The following is a 21,162-nucleotide window of genomic DNA, read 5'->3' as shown; positions in this document are numbered from 1 at the left end:
GCTATGTATATCGCTATGTATATCGCTATGTATATCGCTATGTATATCGCTATGCATATCGCTATGTATATCGCTATGCATATCGCTATGTATATTGCTATGTATATCGCTATGTATATCGCTATGTATATCGCTATGTATATTACTATGTATATTGCTATGTATATCGCTATGCATATCGCTATGTATATCGCTATGCATATTGCTATGCATATTGCTATGTATATCACTATGTATATCGCTATTTATATCGCTATGTATATTGCTATGTATATTGCTATGTATATTGCTATGCACCGCATGCTATGCACCGTTTCACGGTAAGGTCAAATCATATTCTATTGGTCACATACACGTGATTAGCAGATGTCATTGCAGGTGTAGCGAAATGCCTGTTGTATTCGGGGTATGTGACAAATACAATTGGATTTGATTTGATATGCCCTTTTAATGGTCTTAAGTGGATGACATGACTGTTTGTTTAATAGTCCCTCTGATGATATCCAGCCATATTGAGACATTCATACTTGTTAGCACATAGACCGAAAATCACAGTGTGACAATATGAAATTAGTCCTACGAACCCACTACTTAGATTTAGACAGGAACATGATAAAACTTCATGCTGTGCACTAGACATTTTTGTTAGGAATCACTGCACCCACCCTTGTGCTGACAGTTAAGCAAAGGACACACACACACACACACACACACACACACACACACACACACACACACACACACACACACACACACACACACACACACACACACACACACACACACACACACACACACACACACACACACACACTCCCCCCACAATAATTGATTCCCATTCAAGATCCTATTTTCCCTAACCCGTAACCCTAAATCTAACCCAAACCTTAATTATAACCCTAACCTTAATTGTAACCCTAAACCTAAAACTAAACCTGACCCTGACCCTAAACCTAGCCGTAAAACTACACCTGACCCTAAACCTAGCCGTAAAACTACACCTGACTCTAACCCTAAACCAAACCCTAAAACTACACCTGACCCTAACCCTAAACCAAACCCTAAAACTACACCTGACCCTAACCCTAAACCAAACCCTAAAACTACACCTGACCCTAACCCTAAACCTAGCCGTAAATCCTAAACCTAACCTTAATTGTAATTAAACCTAACCTCTAAGCCTAAAACAGCTTCTTTTTTTTGCCTCGTGGGGACCGGAAAAATGTCCCCACTTGTTCAAATGTTTCTGGTTTTACTATTCTAGTGAGGAATTCTGGTCCCCACAAAGATAGTTCAACACAAACAGACACGAAGCAGTAGGAGGTTTAAGCTCATATCCTTGACAGCCATAGGAGACTGGTGGGCATCAATGTGGTAATTATGGAGATTTAGTAGAGTGTGACTGAGCAGAACTCAGAAACACATAATGACTTAGAACAGCCCTCCGCAACGACTCTTGTCTCAGGGCATTGAACACCTATGGCAGGCCCACGTTAAAAACCATCAGTCAGGATATATATTTGTATTGCTGTCAAGCAACATTGTCAATATGGACTCCCGCCTCTCTGTCTCTTGTTTGAACCTTGTGTTACTGTATGAAATCCTGTGAGGAGTCTACCAGGGATGCGTCTCCCCTCCAAGGGTACGCCATCCCATCTGGTATCCCATTTACCGTTCATCCATCTCTCCATAATCACTCACTGTGTTTTTGAGGTGAAACCTAAAATACAACATGTATTTTAAACGCTTGTTTCTTTGCTGTGGTCCGCTGCCACAAATTTCTCACGTTGATGATAAACTCCAGAAAGATGAGAGCTGTCTGGCTGTAAACACACTGGTGTGTAGTCCACTGTGAGCGCTGTCTGGCTGTAAACACACTGGTGCACAGTCCACTGTGAGAGCTGTCTGGCTGTAAACACACTGGTGTGTAGTCCACTGTGAGCGCTGTCTGGCTGTAAACACACTGGTGTGTAGTCCACTGTGAGCGCTGTCTGGCTGTAAACACACTGGTGCACAGTCCACTGTGAGAGCTGTCTGGCTGTAAACACACTGGTGCACAGTCCACTGTGAGAGCTGTCTGGCTGTAAACACACTGGTGCACAGTCCACTGTGAGAGCTGTCTGGCTGTAAACACACTGGTGTGTAGTCCACTGTGAGAGCTGTCTGGCTGTAAACACACTGGTGTGTATTCCACTGTGAACGCTGTCTGGCTGTAAACACACTGGTGTGAAGTCCACTGTGAGAGCTGTCTGGCTGTAAACACACTGGTGTGTAGTCCACTGTGAGCGCTGTCTGGCTGTAAACACACTGGTGTGTAGTCCACTGTGAGGTCACACCAGTGAATCATGGCTTCATTCTCACAATGGAAAACGCAGGAACAGTGTCAGTCGGTCGGTCAGTCACTTGTTCATCTACTTTTAGACAGCAGTACGTCAGTCCATGCAGTGAATGAGGGACAATCAGAGAATGAGTGAGTGCATGTGTTTATGTGTGTGAAGAATGAAATGTGGCAACAAAAAAAACTGTAAAACCGCAATGTTTTCAATAACAAACAGAAGGCGGAGATATGAACAGCTTGGGGAAGAATGGAGGAGTTATGAACAGCTTGGGGAAGAATGGAGGAGATATGAACAGCTTGGGAAGAATGGAGGAGTTATGAACAGCTTGGGGAAGAATGGAGGAGATATGAACAGACACTTTAGAAGACAATGACAAGAGGATAGAGACAAATAAAGAGAGAGAGTGTCACGCCCTGGCCTTAGTATTCTTTGTTTTATTTATTATTTTAGTTAGGTCAGGGTGTGACATGGGGAATGTTTGTGTTTTGTCGGTTTTGGGTGATTATATGGTAAAGGGGGTGTTGGGTGTAGTGTATGGGTTTGTGTTGAGTGCATGTGTCTAGCTGTGTCTATGTTGGTTTAGTTTTCTAGGAGAGTCTATGGTTGCCTGAATTTATTTATTTATTTATTTTACCGTTATTTTACCAGGTAAGTTGACTGAGAACACGTTCTCATTTGCAGCAACGACCTGGGGAATAGTTACAGGGGAGAGGAGGGGGATGAATGAGCCAATTGTAAACTGGGGATTATTAGGTGACCATGATGGTTTGAGGGCCAGATTGGGAATTTAGCCAGGACACCGGGGTTAACACCCCTACTCTTACGATAAGTGCCATGGGATCTTTAATGACCTCAGAGAGTCAGGACACCCGTTTAACGTCCCATCCGAAAGACGGCACCCTACACAGGGCATTGGGATATTTTTTATTAGACCAGAGGAAAGAGTGCCTCCTACTGGCCCTCCAACACCACTTCCAGCAGCATCTGGTCTCCCATCCAAGGACTGACCAGGACCGACCCTGCTTAGTTTCAGAAGCAAGCCAGCAGTGGTATGCAGGGTGGTATGCTGCTGGCCAGAATGAGTTCCCAATTAGAGACAGCTGATTTCTGTTGTCTCTGATTGGGAGCCATATTTAGGGTAGCCATAGGCTTTCATTTGATGTGGGTAATTGTCTATGTTATACGTTTGTAGCCTGTATGTGCACTTCGTTATTAGCTTCACGATCGTTTTCTTGTTTTGTTTAGTGTGTAAGTGTTTTTGTTTCGTTTTTGTCTTCGTATTCATTAAAAGGAATATGGCTTATTTTCCTACTGCTGCGTTTTGGTCCGTCAATCCTCCACACGATCGTGACAGAATTACCCACCAATACAGGACCAAGCGGCATGTAAAGTGGCAACAGGACCCACCTACACAGGATTCTTGGACATGGGAGGAGATACTGGATGGTAAGGGGCCGTGGGCACAACCGGGAGAATATCGCCTTCCTCGTGAAGAGCTGGAGGCAGCTAAAGCCGAGAGGAGGCGATATGAGGAGGCAGCACGGAGACAAGGCTGGAAGCCCGTGAGTACAACCCAAAAATTTCTTGGGGGGGGGGCCTTAAAGGGAGTGTGGCGAAGTCAGGTAGGAAACCTGCGCCTACTCCCTGTACTTACCGTGGAGAGCGAGAGTACGGGCAGACACCGTGTTACGCAGTAGAGCGCACGGTGTCTCCTGTACGCGTGCATAGCCCGGTTCGGTACATTTCAGCTCCACGTATCGGCCGGGCTAGACTGAGCGTTGAGCCGTATGTCATGAAGCCGGCCCAACGCATCTGGTCACCAGTGCGTCTCCTCGGGCCGGCGTACATGGCACCAGCCTTACGCATGGTGTCCCCGGTTTGCCTACATAGGCCGGTGCGGGTTATTCCACCTCCCCGCACTGGTCAGGCGACGGGGAGCATACAACCAGGTAAGGTTGGGCAGGCTCGGCGCTCAAGGGAGCCAGTACGCATGCACGGTCCGGTATTTCCGGCGCCACCTCCCCGCCCCTACCCAGTACCACCAGTGCCTCCTCCACGCACTAGCCCTATGGTGCGTGTCTCCAGCCCTTTACCACCAGTGCATAAACCACGCACCAAGCCTCCTGTGTGTCCCCAGAGTCCTGTGCGTCCTGTTGCTGCTCCCCGCACTAGCCCTGAGATGCGTGTCCCCAGTCCGGTACCACCAGTTCCGGCACCACGCACCAGGCCTACAGTGCGCCTCAGCCGGCAAGAGTCTGTCGTCTGCACAGCGATGCCTGAACTGCCCGTCTGCCAAGCGCCATCTGAGCCATCCGTCTACCCAGCGCCATCTGAGCCATCCGTCTACCCAGCGCCATCTGAGCCATCCGTCTACCCAGCGCCATCTGAGCCATCCGTCTGCCCCGAGCCATTAGAGCCGCCCGTCTGTCCCGAGCCGTCAGAGCCGTTCGTCAGTCAGGAGCCGCTAGAGCCATTCGTCAGACAGGATCTGCCAGAGCCGCCAACCAGACAGGATCTGCCAGAGCCGCCAACCAGACAGGATCTACCAGATCCGCCAGCCAGCCATGAGCAGCCAGATCCGTCAGCCAGCCATGAGCAGCCAGATCCGTCAGCCAGCCATGAGCAGCCAGATCCGTCAGCTAGCCATGAGCAGCCAGATCCGTCAGCTAGCCATGAGCAGCCAGATCCGTCAGCCAGCCATGAGCAGCCAGATCCGTCAGCCAGACATGAGCAGCCAGATCCGTCAGTTAGCCATGAGCAGCCAGATCCGTCAGCTAGCCATGAGCAGCCAGATCCGTCAGCTAGCCATGAGCAGCCAGATCCGTCAGCCAGCCATGAGCAGCCAGATCCGTCAGCCAGCCATGAGCAGCCAGATCCGTCAGCCAGCCATGAGCAGCCAGATCCGTCAGCCAGCCATGAGCAGCCAGATCCGTCAGCCAGCCATGAGCAGCCAGATCCGTCAGCCAGCCATGAGCAGCCAGATCCGTCAGCCAGCCATGAGCAGCCAGATCTGTCAGCCAGCCATGGGCCGTCCCTCAGTCCGGAGCTGCAGTCCCTCAGTCCGGAGCTGCCGTTCCTCAGTCCGGAGCTGCCCCTTATCCTGGTGCTGCCCCTTATCCTGGTGCTCTCCCTTATCCTGGTGCTCTCCCTTATCCTGGTGCTGCCCCTTACCCTGGTACTGCCCCTTAGTCCGGAGCTGCCCCTTAGTCCGGAACTGCCCCTTAATTCAGTGGGGTTAATGTGGAGGGGGGTCATTTGGAGGAAGCTAAGGAGGCGGTTAGTGACTGTGGTGGGGTGGGGACCACGACCAGTGCCGGAGCCGCCACCGTGGAAGGAAGCCCACCCAGACCCACCCCTAGACTGTGTGCTGGTGCGCCCGGAGTTCGCACCTTAAGGGGGGGGGGGGTTATGTCACGCCCTGGCCTTAGTATTCTTTGTTTTATTTATTATTTTAGTTAGGTCAGGGTGTGACATGGGGAATGTTTGTGTTTTGTCGGTTTTGGGTGATTATATGGTAAAGGGGGTGTTGGGTGTAGTGTATGGGTTTGTGTTGAGTGCATGTGTCTAGCTGTGTCTATGTTGGTTTAGTTTTCTAGGAGAGTCTATGGTTGCCTGAATGAGTTCCCAATTAGAGACAGCTGATTTCTGTTGTCTCTGATTGGGAGCCATATTTAGGGTAGCCATAGGCTTTCATTTGATGTGGGTAATTGTCTATGTTATACGTTTGTAGGCTGTATGTGCACTTCGTTATTAGCTTCACGATCGTTTTCTTGTTTTGTTTAGTGTGTAAGTGTTTTTGTTTCGTTTTTGTCTTCGTATTCATTAAAAGGAATATGGCTTATTTTCCTACTGCTGCGTTTTGGTCCGTCCTCCACACGATCGTGACAGAGAGTAGTAAACAGAGAGTAGTAAACAGAGGATAAGAGAGAGAGTAGTAAACCGAGAGTAGTAAACAGAGAGTAGTAAACAGAGGATAAGAGAGAGAGTAGTAAACAGAAAGTAGTAAACAGAGGATAAGAGAGAGAGTAGTAAACCGAGAGTAGTAAACAGAGGGTAGTAAACAAAGAGTAAGAGCGAGAGTAGTAAACAGAGGGTAAGAGAGAGAGTAGTAAACAGAGGATAAGAGAGAGAGTAGTAAACAGAGAGTAGTAAACAGAGAGTGGTAAACAGAGAGTGGTAAACAGAGAGTAGGAAACAGAGAGTGGTAAACAGAGAGTCGTAAACAGAGAGTAGTAAACAGAGAGTAGTAAACAGAGAGTAGTAAACAGAGAGTAGTAAACAGAGAGTAGTAAACAGAGAGTGGTAAACAGAGAGTAGGAAACAGAGTGTCATAAACAGAGATTGGTAAACAGAGAGTAAGAGAGAGTAGTAAACAGAGAGTAGTGAACAGAGAGTAATAGACAGAGAGTAAGACAGAGAGTAGTTAACAGAGAGTAGTAAACAGAGAGTAAGAGAGAGTAGTAAACAGAGAGTAGTAAACAGAGAGTAAGAGAGAGAGTAGTAAACAGAGTCGTAAACAGAGAGTAGTAAACAGAGAGTAGTAAACAGAGAGTAAGAGAGAGAGTAGTAAACAGAGAGTAGTAAACAGAGTAGTAAACAGAGAGTAAGAGAGACAGTAGTAAACAGAGAGTAGTAAACAGAGAGTAGTAAACAGAGAGTAGTAAACAGAGAGTAGTAAACAGAGAGTAAGAGAGACAGTAGTAAACAGAGAGTCGTAAACAGAGAGTAGTAAACAGAGAGTAGTAAACAGAGAGTAAGAGAGAGAGTAGTAAACAGAGAGTAGTAAACAGAGATTAGTAAACAGAGAGTAGTAAACAGAGTGTCATAAACAGAGAGTAGTAAACAGAGAGTAGTAAACAGAGGGTAGTAAACAGAGGGTAGTAAACAGAGAGTAGTAAACAGAGAGTAGTAAACAGAGTGTCATAAACAGAGAGTAGTAAACAGAGAGTAGTAAACAGAGGGTAGTAAACAGAGAGTAGTAAACAGAGAGTAGTAAACAGAGTGTCATAAACAGAGAGTAGTAAACAGAGAGTAGTAAACAGAGGGTAGTAAACAGAGGGTAGTAAACAGAGGATAGTAAACAGAGAGTAGTAAACAGAGAGTAGTAAACAGAGGATAGTAAACAGAGAGTAGTAGAGAGAGAGTAGTAAACAGAGAGTAGTAAACAGAGGGTAGTAAACAGAGGGTAGTAAACAGAGGATAGTAAACAGAGGGTAGTAAACAGAGGGTAGTAAACAGAGGGTAAGGGAGATGGGAGTGAGAGATGGGGGTGAACTCACTTTGGCCTGGCTGGTCTCTTTGGAGGAGGAGCCTTGGCCCAGGGCGTCGCTCCTGCCAGAGACCTGGGGAGACAAGGCCCACCTTGGGTCAATACTACACACAGGAAAACCAACGGAGGGGTGGAGAGAGGAAGGGAGGGAGGAGAGGGGGCTGCAGGACTACCTCCTCTATTTTGAGGATGTATCCAAAACAGCAGGGCTGCGTTTATTTCAGAGAACATGCATGCCTGTGTTACTGGGCACATGCAGTTTGGGGTCCATCGCTCAACATGTGGAACCATATTTCTTTCAACGTTGGTTATTGGTCATTCCAACATTGGACTTGGTTATTCCATCATGTTGACACTTGACAGTAAAAGTGAAAGCTATAGTATAAGGGGACAGACAGGAAAAAGGAAGTGAGAGGTGAAGTTGTACAGAGGTTAGATTCAGAGAATGGGGTGAGATGTCAGGATGGATGCAAGATGGTCAATGGAATCAAATGGAGATTTATGGAGGAAGTCACAGAGTTAACTGAGGTTAACTGGGAAACATTTTGAATTAAAATAGAAGACAAGCTGGGACCAGTTACTAGGTGGGACCAGTTACTAGGTGGGACCAGTTACTAGGTGGGACCAGTTACTAGGTGGGACCAGTTACTAGCTGGGACCAGTTACTAGGTGGGACCAGTTACTAGGTGGGACCAGTTACTAGGTGGTGGGACCAGTTACTAGCTGGGACCAGTTACTAGGTGGGACCAGTTACTAGGTGGGACCAGTTACTAGGTGGGACCAGTTACTAGCTGGGACCAGTTACTAGCTGGGACCAGTTACTAGCTGGGAGAAGAAACCAGCAGGAGGGGGTTGTTAACTGGGAAAGCTCTGATGCGGGATGTGGCGTTAGGAGCAGGGTACTATGGGAAAATAGCGTGTTAACTGGGGCATCATCTACTGAACATAACCTGGCTGGAGGAGGTAAAGCCATTAGATGGTCAACACTGAGACTCAACGTGGAGAACCCTACAGAATATTAGAACAACAGTGTCTGTAAAGCAAGGCCATCTGTGAAACAGAATAACTAATGTATAAAACCCAGCCTGGCTCAGCAACATGGTATCCCCACCCCCCCCAATCCCCGAAAGCACCCCCTCCATCACTGATGCACGACTCCCTACCTTCCCCCCTCCGGGCTGGTACTTCATGTTGTCCGTGGAGCCGATCTTGGAGCGTACGTTGCGGATGTCAGGTGCGGGGGCTGTGCTTGGGCGGGAGGTGGTCCCCGAGGCGCTGACATTGTCCCAGGTGGTGTTAGAGGTGGGACGGGGGACGCGGGGCCCAGGGGGCTTCTTCTCTGGTACTGTGGAGGAGGGGGCGGTGGCTGGTTTGGTGGTGGTGGGGCGGACACGGGGGGTGGCATTGGTGGTGTTAGCTATGGAGCTGCGGGTGGTGCTGGTCCGGGGCCGGGTGGAGTCAGCTAGAGGATGAGGAAGAGGAGGAGGAGGAAGAGGAGGGAGGAGGAAGAGGAGGAGGAAGAGGTGGAGGGAGAGGAGGAGGAAGAGGAGGAAGAGGAGGAGGGAGAGGAGGTGAAAGAGGAAGAAGAGGAGGAGCAGGAGGAGGAATAGGAAGAGGAGGAAGAAGAGGAAGAGGGAGAAGAGGACAATAATAAAACAGGTAATGAAGCAGTAAAAAGTAAACTCAGATAAATGATATACAGTGCTCTCCGTAATTATTTGAACAGCGACACGTTTGTTGCTTTGGCTCTGTACTTCAGCACATTTTACAGTTACAGACACACAAATATCATAACCCCAAGACATGCTAACCTCTCACCATTACAATAACTGGGGAGATTAGCATTTTATATCATACCCCCAAGACATGCTAACCTCTCACCATTACAATAACTGGGGAGATTAGCATTTTATATCATACCCCCAAGACATGCTAACCTCTCACCATTACAATAACTGGGGAGATTAGCATTTTATATCATACCCCCAAGACATGCTAACCTCTCACCATTATAATAACTGGGGAGATTAGCATTTTATATCATACCTCCAAGACATGCTAACCTCTCACCATTATAATAACTGGGGAGATTAGCATTTTATATCATACCCCCAAGACATGCTAACCTATCACCATTACAATAACTGGGGAGGTTAGCATTTTTGGGTGGGTATGATATTGGTGCGTCTGTAACTTTCTCACTCATCATTATTCACCATTCATCCAGGGCTATATGAAATCATGGTAGAATCTACATTAATGTGTTTAGAAACATATTATATTCTTATTTACAATAAAAGTGACTGCAAAATGACATAATACATTATTTACCATTCATTTCTATTGGGGAAAAAATAATCTGAAACACAACCAAAACAAACAGCAAATGCATCCAGCAAGTTTGTAGAGTCACACGCTTGATGTAATCATTGCGTACTAGGAATATGGGACCAATTACTAAACTTTTGACTACTTTAATACACATATGTGAATTTTACCCAATACTTTTGGTCCTGTAAAATGGGTGTACAATGTACAAAAAAATGCTGTAATTTTGAAATGGCTCACCCGACATGGATGAAAATACTCTCAAATGAAAGCTGACCGTCTGCACTTTAACCTCATAGTCATTGTATCATTTGAAAACAACAAAACATGTGTCACTGTCAGCCCAATAATTACAGAGGGCACAGTAGGTCAGCTCAGAGTATAAATCAGACAGGACCACCATAAACCCCAGTATAAATTAGGCAGGACCACCATAAACCCAAGTATAAATCAGACAGGACAACTATAAACCCCAGTATAAATCAGACAGGACAACTATAAACCCCAGTATAAATCAGGCAGGACCACCATAAACCTCAGTATAAATCAGACAGGACCACCATAAACCCCAGTATAAATTAGGCAGGACAACTATAAACCCCAGTATAAATCAGACAGGACAACTATAAACCCCAGTATAAATCAGGCAGGACCACCATAAACCTCAGTATAAATCAGACAGGACCACCATAAACCCCAGTATAAATTAGGCAGGACCACCATAAACCCAAGTATAAATCAGACAGGACAACTATAAACCCCAGTATAAATCAGACAGGACAACTATAAACCCCAGTATAAATCAGGCAGGACCACCATAAACCTCAGTATAAATCAGACAGGACCACCATAAACCCCAGTATAAATTAGACAGGACCACCATAAACCCCAGTATAAATCAGACAGGACAACTATAAACCCCAGTATAAATCAGGCAGGACCACCATAAACCCCAGTATAAATCAGGCAGGACCACCATAAACCTCAGTATAAATCAGACAGGACCACCATAAACCTCATTATGAATCAGACAGGACCACCATAAACCCCAGTATAAATCAGACAGGACCACCATAAGCCTCAGTATGCACTGCTACATGTAGTATCCCACTTCATATCTAACTGTTATCGCATGATGAACTACATGTGCCCTGCCTGCAGAGACTTAAACCTTACATCCTCCCTGAAAGAGTCTTATTTCTGAGCAGAAAGACATGCTTGGTTAAAAAAAAATCATCACTCTTTACGCGTATGGAAAATGGCTTCTGCCTGCGTTGCTGGTTATGCAACGTTGAGATATAGTGTCAGCAGGGTGACTAACTCATGTCAACAGCAGGGGAACGTAATCCTCAGAGTGTTGAGAGGTATTGCCAGCAGGGGAAAGTAATCCCCAGAGTGTTGAGATGTAGTGTCAGCAGGGGAACGTAATCCCCAGAGTGTTGAGATGTAGTGCCAGCAGGTGAAAGTAATCCCCAGAGTGTTGAGATGTAGTGCCAGCAGGGGAAAGTAATCCCCAGAGTGTTGAGATGTAGTGCCAGCAGGGGAAAGTAATCTCCAGAGTGTTGAGATGTAGTGTCAGCAGGGGAAAGTAATCTCCAGAGTGTTGAGATGTAGTGTCAGCAGGGGAAAGTAATCCCCAGAGTGTTGAGATGTAGTGCCAGCAGGGGAAAGTAATCCCCAGAGTGTTGAGATGTAGTGTCAGCAGGGGAAAGTAATCCCCAGAGTGTTGAGATGTAGTGTCAGCAGGGGAAAGTAATCCCCAGAGTGTTGAGATGTAGTGCCAGCAGGGGAAAGTAATCTCCAGAGTGTTGAGATGTAGTGTCAGCAGGGGAAAGTAATCCCCAGAGTGTTGAGATGTAGTGTCAGCAGGGGAAAGTAATCCCCAGAGTGTTGAGAGGTATTGCCAGTGCCAGCAGGGGAACGTAATCCCCAGAGTGTTGAGATGTAGTGCCAGCAGGGGAACGTTATTTTTTTCCTCTGAGACTTCACCACCTCTTTGTCACGGCCTGCGTGCGTCATCTATGTGTTCCCCCGTGCGTCATCTATGTGTTCCCGCATGCGTCATCTATGTGTTCCCGCGTGCGTCATCTATGTGTTCCCCCGTGCGTCATCTATGTGTTCCCGCGTGACCAGAGAGAGAGAGAGAGAGAGAGAGAGAGAGAGAGAGAGAGAGAGAGAGAGAGAGAGAGAGAGAGAGAGAGAGAGAGAGAGAGAGAGAGAGAGAGAGAGAGAGAGAGAGAGAGAGAGAGAGAGAGAGAGAGAGAGAGAGAGAGAGAGAGAGAGAGAGAGAGAGAGAGAGAGAGTGTTTCTGTACCTGTTGTTGACTTCAGAGTGCTGGGCTTGATTTCCTCTCCTGGCTTGCTGTCAGTCTTTGATGCTGAGAGGCAAAACAGAAGAGATCGTTCATGATCAGAGGTCAGCCTGTTCCTGCTTGTTGTCTTGCTAACGTTTGTTTGGCAAAGCAGTGCAGTCAGGTTGTGGAATGCAGAAACAGTTGTGTACCCTGCTGGCTCGACATCAGACACTTTGAGTCACCAAAATAATTGGTGGCAGTGTGTGTGTGTGTGTGCGCGGGTGTGTGTGCGTGGGTGTGCGCGGGTGTGTACTGTATGCGTGTTCAAAGATGTGTAAGTGTGTGGTATAGAGACTCACCCAGGGGGCGTCTGGTTGCGGGTGCGCTTGTGGCGGTGCGGGACACCATGGCTGGTTTGCTGGTTGCCGTGGTAGCAGCGCCGTTTTTGGGGGCAGCATTTGGAGCCGTGGAGGTGGTGGTCGCCTTTGGTACTAGAGGACGTCTCTCTGTGGTCTGGAGGGAGAGAGAGACAGGGTGTGTGGTAAACAGAGAGGAAGGAAGAAAGGAAGGAAAAGGAAAGGAAAAAAGGAAGGAAAGAAGAAATGAAATAAGGAAGGAAGGAAGGAGCTCCCCTCTTCAGTCACAAATAATGGAGTACTAGAATTGCATACAAATAAAAGGTTGAACGTGTAACGTATCACACTAAAAAACTTAAGCTGTGGGAAAGAACCTCCTCATTGCATAATGTTACATTCATAAAAACCATTGGATAATGACATATTCATAAAAAACACTTACCATAAATATGCACTATATGATGTACTAAAAAAAAATCAACAAAATGCTTATAATGTAATTGCACCTTGTAGGATTATTCATGATATCACTCTTATTGCCATCTGTCCTCTGTCCTCTGCAATCAGAGCAGAGCAGAACAAGGGCCAAGTCCCATGGTGTTTTTTTTGAAGCCTTTCCACAATGCACTGCTCTATGGGGTATTTTCACAACAGTGGGTACGTTAAATTGCCTCACCCCTCATGCCACTGGGATGTTGTTTAGTCAAAAAAAAGTTGTGATAATGTCCCTGTTCGTAGTTAAACAGGCCACCACTAGAGGACAATGTCAGATAATTACTGTCTGGAGCATGTGTGGAACTCCTAGTTCCAACTACGGGCCATCATATACAGCAGTAGCGGGCACTATCATCCAGGGAGGGCTGGTGTTTGTCCAGACCTTCGCTCCAACCAAGCAGTAACACACGTGATTCATTCAACTAATCAAAAGTCTAACTAAATCAGGTTGGCTTGTCTGGAACAAAAGCCTGGACTCACACTGGCCCACTGTCGAGAAGATTGGACACTCCTTTTACTGTATACGGTCTCTGGTAACAGATGGCCCTGCTTAACACCATCTATCACCTCCGAGAGCACAGGTCAAATTAATATGATCAAGATTTTAGGAAAGAAGTGCTTATTTATGTCCTATTCATCTCCAGACAATCTTGTCACGGAAGCATCTGGAATGTGTTGCATCGGAACTGGAAGGAATCGAAAGGCATGCGACGGAATCCTCAATACACAGGAGAGGCAGGTGTTGGCAGGTCTCTGGTTTCACAATAGGATGTGTGTTGCCTTGGCGCTGATGTAAGGATTGCACTGGGAACCAGGGATATTAAAAGAAGGCCAATGCCTGTCTGATTTCCCCACGCGTGGACACACCGCCCGAGGGAGGCTTTACATGGAAACCGGCCTTGTTTTCCCCACAGCCTCCTCGTTCATTCCTCTGTCATTCATGTGTGTCTTGTGATACTTTGAGCTGCCAGACCTTTTGCCCTAGACTTCATTACCGTACTGCAATAAACATTGGTGCAATACATCCAGTACCAGTCAAACGTTTGGACACACCTACTCATTCATGGGTCTTTATTTATTTTTTACTATTTTCTACATTGTAGAATAATAGTGAAGACATCAAAACTATGAAATAACACATACGGAATCATGTAGTAACCAAAAACGTGGTAAACAAATCAAAATATATTTTGGATTCTTCAAAGTAGCCACTCTTTGCCTTGATGACAGCTTTGCACTCTCTTGGCATTCTCTCAACCAGCTTCACCTGGAATGCTTTTCCAACAGTCTTGAAGGAGTTCCCACATATGCTGCTTTTCCTTCACTCTGCAGTCCAACTCATCCCAAACCACTCAATTGGGTTGAGGTCGGGTGATTGTGGAGGCAAGGTCATCTGATGTAGCACTCCATCACTCTTCTTCTTGGTCAAATAGCCCTTACACAGCCTGAAGGTGTTGAAAAACAAATGATTGTCCCACTAAGCGCAAACCAGATGGGATGGCGTATCGTGGAGAATTCTGTGGTAGCCATGCTGGTTAAGTGTGCCTTGAATTATAAATAAATCGCTGACAGTGTCACCAGCAAAGCACCACCACACATCATACCTCCTCCTCCATGCTTCATTGTGGGAACCACACATGTGGAGATAATCCGTTCACCTACTCTGCATCACACACAGACACGGCGGTTGGAACCAAATATCTCAAATTTGAACTCATCAGACCAAAGGACAGATTTCCACTGATCTAATGTCCAGTGTTTCTTGGCCCAAGCAAGTCTCTTCTTCTTATTGGTGTCCTTAAGCGGTAGTTTCTTTGCAGCAATTCGACCATGAAGGCCTGATTCACACAGTCTCCTCTGAACAGTTGATGTTGACATGTGTCTGTTACTTGAACTCTGTGAGGCATTTATTTGGGCTGCAATTTCTGAGCCTGGTAACTCTAATGAACTTATCCTCTGCAGCAGAGGTAACTCTGGGTCTTCCTTTCCTGTGGCGGTCCTCATGAGAGCCAGTTTCAACATAGCTTTTGATGGATTTTGCGACTGCACTTGAGGAAACTTTCTTTTTTTTTTTACATTTTCTTTACATTTTCCAGATTTACAGACCTTCATGTCTTAAAGTAATGATGGACTGTCGTTTCTCTTTGCTTATTTGAGCTGTTCTTAACATAATATGGACTTGGTAGTTTAACAAAAGGGGCTATCTTCTGTCTACCACCCCCACCTTGTCACAACACAACTGATTGGCTCAAACGCATTAAGAAGGAAAGAAATTCCACAAATTAACTTTTAACAAGACACACCTGTTAATTGAAATGCTTTCCATGTGACTACCTCATGAAGCTGGTGGAGAGAATGCCAAGAGTGTCAAGGCAAAGGGTGGCTACTTTGAAGAATGTAAAATATATTTGGATTTGTTTACCACTTTTTTGGTTACGACTTTTTTGGTTACTACATGATTACATATGTGTTATTTCATAGTTTTGATGTCTTCACTATTATTCTAAAATGTAGAACATAGTAAAAATAAAGAAGAACCCTTGAATGAGTTGTTATGTCCAAACTTTTGACTGGTACTGTAGTTAAAGGCAAATACGTTACACCAGCAGTTTAGAGAAGTGGCTGTACATCATGTACATTGTTGTGTATATCTGCTACACTAACGGTTGAAGGTGAGAGACTCAGATGTGATGAGGGAAGCCTTGAGCGACTGATGGTTATCCCTGAGGGTTCTCCCTGATGGTTGTCCCTGATGGTTGTCCCCGATGGTTGTCCCCGATGGTTGTCCCTGATGGTTGCCCCTGATGGTTGTCCCTGATGGTTATCCCTGATGGTTGTCCCTGATGGTTATCCCTGATGGTTATCCCTGATGGTTGTCCCTGATGGTTATCCCTGATGGTTATCCCTGATGGTTGTCCCTGATGGTTATCCCTGATGGTTGTCCCTGATGGTTGTCCCTGATGGTTATCCCTGATGGTTGTCCCTGATGGTTATCCCTGATGGTTGTCCCTGATGGTTATCCCTGATGGTTGCCCCTGATGGTTGTCCCTGATGGTTGTCCCTGATGGTTGTCCCTGATTGTTATCCCTGATGGTTGTCCCTGATGGTTGTCCCTGATGGTTGCCCCTGATGGTTGCCCCCGATGGTTGTCCCCGATGGTTGCCCCCGATGGTTGTCCCCGATGGTTGTCCCCGATGGTTGCCCCCGATGGTTCTCCCTGATGGTTGTCCCTGATGGTTATCCCTGATGGTTATCCCTGATGGTTGTCCCTGATGGTTGTCCCTGATGGTTATCCCTGATGGTTGTCCCTGATGGTTGTCCCTGATGGTTGTCCCTGATGGTTATCCCTGATGGTTGTCCCTGATGGTTATCCCTGATGGTTGTCCCTGATGGTTATCCCTGATGGTTGCCCCTGATGGTTGTCCCTGATGGTTGCCCCTGATGGTTGCCCCTGATGGTTGTCCCTGAAGGTTGTCCCCGATGGTTATCCCCGATGGTTATCCCTGATGGTTGTCCCTGATGGTTGCCCCTGATGGTTGTCCCTGATGGTTGTCCCTGATGGTTGCCCCTGATGGTTGTCCCTGATGGTTGTCCCTGATTGTTATCCCTGATGGTTGTCCCTGATTGTTATCCCTGATGGTTGTCCCTGATTGTTATCCCTGATGGTTGTCCCTGATGGTTGTCCCCGATGGTTATCCCTGATGGTTGTCCCTGATTGTTATCCCTGATGGTTGTCCCTGATGGTTGTCCCTGATTGTTATCCCTGATGGTTGTCCCTGATTGTTATCCCTGATGGTTGTCCCTGATTGTTATCCCTGATGGTTGTCCCTGATGGTTGTCCCTGATTGTTATCCCTGATGGTTATCCCTGATGGTTGTCCCTGATGGTTGTCCCTGATGGTTGTCCCTGATTGTTATCCCTGATGGTTGTCCCTGATGGTTGTCCCTGATGGTTGTCCCTGGGTCTCTCTAGTAAATGCCAGAAAAGGAGTGATGAATGCAGGCTGCCCTTGCGGCCTCTCCTCTGACCCCTCACCTCTGGCCCCCTCCCCTCTATGAACCCTGCTCTGAGTAATCTTGTGGACGGCCACTCAGCACTCGGGGTTTACTGGGAGCCAAGTTTAAATAGGTGGATACCTTACAGGCAGATTATGCTCTGAGCACCACAGAAGTCAGTCAATGTCTGATTTACAGCTCCTGTAAAAATGACCATAGTAGCTAACTAAGCTAACATTTCTGCTAAACAGAACTGAACATGCTCATTCTCCTGATCAACAAGATGATGAGTAGGAGATTGAAAGACAGGCTAGGAGAGTAGAAGTAGGTAGTAGTTTTGCCTAGACAGACCGACACCACACAGTGGTAAGTTATGGAGGTGCCGATATCTGAGGTGGAGGGGACTGCGGCTGTCCCTAAAGCAGAGCAGGGGCACTCACCTTAGGCTTGACCTCACGGGGCGCAGTGGTGGAGGTGGTGGCTGCGGATGCGGAGCGGCTGGCTGCGGACAAGGGCCGCTTGTGGGCAGTGGTGGGGGTGGGGGCCTTGGGCATGGGCGTTTTTTTGCTGAGTGTGGCTGAGGTGGAGGAAGGGGTGGGGCGTTTGGGGGCGGCAGCACTGACGGATGCTGCCGAGCTCGGCCGCGGCTTAGCAGCGCTCGGTTTGGTTGCCCCAGCAACAGGCTGGGCGATGGACGGCACACCAGACAAATGGAGAGCAAAAGAAAGAACAAAAGAAAGCGAGAAAGAAACAACAAAAAACAAATGATAACAGCAGCAGGATAACAGCAGCAGGATAACATCAGCAGGATAACAGCAGCAGGATAACAACAGCAGGATAACAGCAGCAAGATAACAGCAGGATAACATCAGCAGGATAACATCAGCAGGATAACATCAGCAGGATAACATCAGCAGGATAACATCAGCAGGATAACAGCAGCAGGATAACATCAGCAGGATAACAACAGCAGGATAACAACAGCAGGATAACATCAGCAGGATAACATCAGCAGGATAACATCAGCAGGATAACATCAGCAGGATAACAACAGCAGGATAACAGCAGCAGGATAACATCAGCAGGATAACAGCAGCAGGATAACAACAGCAGGATAACATCAGCAGGATAACATCAGCAGCAGGATAACAACAGCAGGATAACAGCAGCAAGATAACATCAGCAGCAGGATAACAACAGCAGGATAACATCAGCAGGATAACATCAGCAGCAGGATAACAACAGCAGGATAACAGCAGCAGGATAACAACAGCAGGATAACATCAGCAGCAGGATAACATCAGCAGCAGGATAACATCAGCAGGATAACATCAGCAGCAGGATAACATCAGCAGGATAACATCAGCAGCAGGATAACATCAGCAGGATAACATCAGCAGGATAACAACAGCAGGATAACAACAGCAGGATAACAGCAGCAAGATAACATCAGCAGCAGGATAACAGCAGCAGGATAACAGCAGCAGGATAACATCAGCAGGATAACAACAGCAGGATAACAACAGCAGGATAACAACAGCAGGATAACAGCAGCAAGATAACATCAGCAGCAGGATAACAGCAGCAGGATAACATCAGCAGGATAACAACAGCAGGATAACAACAGCAGGATAACAGCAGCAGGATAACAGCAGCAGGATAACAGCAGCAGGATAACATAAACAGGATAGCAGAAGCAGGATAACAACAGCAGGATAACAACAGCAGGATAACAGCAGCAGGATAACATCAGCAGCAGGATAACAGCAGCAGGATAACATCAGCAGGATAACAACAGCAGGATAACAACAGCAGGATAACAGCAGCAGGATAACAGCAGCAGGATAACAGCAGCAGGATAACATAAACAGGATAGCAGAAGCAGGATAACAGCGGCAGAATAACATAAACAGGATAGCAGAAGCAGCCCTAACCATAATCAACAGAATACCAACAAATGGAACTGTGTGCCTGACAAAAACAAAAACTCAATGAAGAAGTTACATCGAGTTAAAATCTGCACTAAAACAACAAGGACCAAGATCGTTTTATTGTTCTGATAATAATGTTATGACTGATATTACTTAAATGAAAGTGAGTTCCATGGACTACTTTTAGTCTTATACCACTACTATACGGATAATGAAGAAGAAGCAGCAGCAGCGTTAGCAGCATGAATGATGTAAGATTTGATAATGTTCCTCTTTAAACCTTGACTCTGGCCTACCTTGGTCTTCTTGTCTGGACTTGGCAGGTCCCGGCTTGGTGCAGCACCGCTCCCATTGGTTGAAGGTTTACTTGCAGGTTTTTTGGCCTTATCAGCTGTCTCTGCTATCTTGTTCTTTTTCCTCTCAGGACTTTTAAGCTCTTTTTTCTCGGATTTCTCATCCTTCGCCTTGTCTGTTTTATCTGTCTTCTTCTTCTCTTCCACCATGTCTGTTTTATCTGTCTTCTTCTTCTCTTCCACCATGTCTGTTTTCTCTGTCTTCTTCTCTTCCACCATGTCTGTTTTATCTGTCTTCTTCTTCTCCTCTTCCAACTTGTCTGTTTTCTCTGTCTTCTTCTTGTCCTCCTCCAGATTGTCTGTTTTATCTGTCTTCTTCTTCTCTTCCAACTTGTCTGTTTTCTCTGTCTTCTTCTCCTCTTCCACCTTGTCTGTTTTATCTGTCTTCTTCTCCTCCTCCACCTTGTCTGTTTTATCTGTCTTCTTCTTCTCCTCCTCCTCCTCCAACTTGTCTGTTTTCTCTGTCTTCTTCTTCTCCTCCTCCACCCTGTCTGTTTTATCTGTCTTCTTCTCCTCTTCCACCTTGTCTGTTTTATCTGTCTTCTTCTCCTCCTCCACCTTGTCTGTTTTATCTGTCTTCTTCTTCTCCTCCTCCACCTTGTCTGTTTTCTCTGTCTTCTTCTTCTCTTCCACCCTGTCTGTTTTATCTGTCTTCTTCTTCTCTCCCAACTTGTCTGTTTTCTCTGTCTTCTTCTCCTCTTCCAACTTGTCTGTTTTATCTGTCTTCTTCTTCTCTTCCACCTTGTCTATTTTATCTGTCTTCTCCTCCTCCACCCTGTCTGTTTTATCTTTCTTCTTCTTGTCCTCCTCCAACTTGTCTGTTTTCTCTGTCTTCTTCTTCTCCTCCTCCTCCACCCTGTCTGTTTTATCTTTCTTCTTCTTGTCCTCCTCCAACTTGTCTGTTTTCTCTGTCTTCTTCTTGTCCTCCTCCAACTTGTCTGTTTTATCTGTCTTCTTCTTCTCCTCCTCCTCCTCCTCCACCCTGTCTGTTTTATCTGTCTTCTTCTTCTCCTCCTCCACCCTGTCTGTTTTATCTGTCTTCTTCTTCTCCTCCTCCTCCTCCTCCTCCACCTTGTCTGTTTTATCTGTCTTCTTCTTCTCTTCCTCCTCCACCCTGTCTGTTTTATCTGTCTTCTTCTTGTCCTCCTCCACCTTGTCTGTTTTATCTGTCTTCTCCTCCTCCTCCACTTTGTCTATGGGCTTCTCTGCTCTGTCTGTTTCTTTCTCAGCTGTTACTGTTACCTTTCCAGCATGGGCTGTCTTCTCCTTGTCAGACTGTGTTTCCATCTTGTCAAATGTGTTCGACTTCACTGATGTCTCCTGTTTTTCTGGGGTCTTCTCCACTTTTTCAATTCTCTGTTCTTTCTGTTCTGTCTTCTCAGGTGTCTCCACCTTATCCATCTTCTCTACCTTGTCAGTCTTCTCGTCCTTATCCATCTTCTCAGTTTTTTCTTCTTTGTCGGTCTTTTGCACCTTGTCCATCTTCTCTACCTTGTCAGTCTTCTTGTCCTTGTCCATTTTATCCATCTTCTCAGATTTTTCTTCCTCATCTGTGTTTTCTGCCTTATCTGTTGGCTCCAGCTTTTCTGTTTTCTCTGCCTTGTCCATTTTATTTATCTTCTCTTCTTTGTCCAGTGGGTCTGCGTACTCCACCTTCACTGACGCTTCAGTCTTCGCAGTCGTATCCTTCTTCTCCACTTTGTCTAGCTTATCGAGCATTTTAAATTGGTCCAACTTCTCAAAGTTGTCCATCTTCTCCTCCTTCTCTGGTTTGTCCATCTTATTGGATTTTACTGTGAGAGA

General features: G+C 46.4%; 1 protein-coding gene across 1 annotated transcript in view; it reads right to left on the bottom strand.

Moving 5' to 3' along the window:
• LOC129823013 (microtubule-associated protein 2-like) overlaps positions 1 to 21,162 on the bottom strand; it is a 171,985-nt gene that overhangs the window by 8,262 nt on the left and 142,561 nt on the right. The window contains exons 8-13 of the mRNA XM_055881675.1: positions 19,303 to 21,152; positions 17,516 to 17,758; positions 12,589 to 12,742; positions 12,251 to 12,313; positions 8,772 to 9,070; positions 7,619 to 7,681 (exon numbers count right to left, since the gene is read on the bottom strand). Coding sequence (XP_055737650.1) covers positions 7,619 to 7,681; positions 8,772 to 9,070; positions 12,251 to 12,313; positions 12,589 to 12,742; positions 17,516 to 17,758; positions 19,303 to 21,152 — 2,672 coding nt within the window. The remainder of the gene's footprint in view (positions 1 to 7,618; positions 7,682 to 8,771; positions 9,071 to 12,250; positions 12,314 to 12,588; positions 12,743 to 17,515; positions 17,759 to 19,302; positions 21,153 to 21,162) is intronic.

This window comes from Salvelinus fontinalis, chromosome 25 (assembly GCF_029448725.1).
Source record: "Salvelinus fontinalis isolate EN_2023a chromosome 25, ASM2944872v1, whole genome shotgun sequence".
Taxonomy (NCBI): Eukaryota; Metazoa; Chordata; class Actinopteri; order Salmoniformes; family Salmonidae; genus Salvelinus; species Salvelinus fontinalis.
This window is presented reverse-complemented; position numbering and strand designations above follow the sequence as displayed.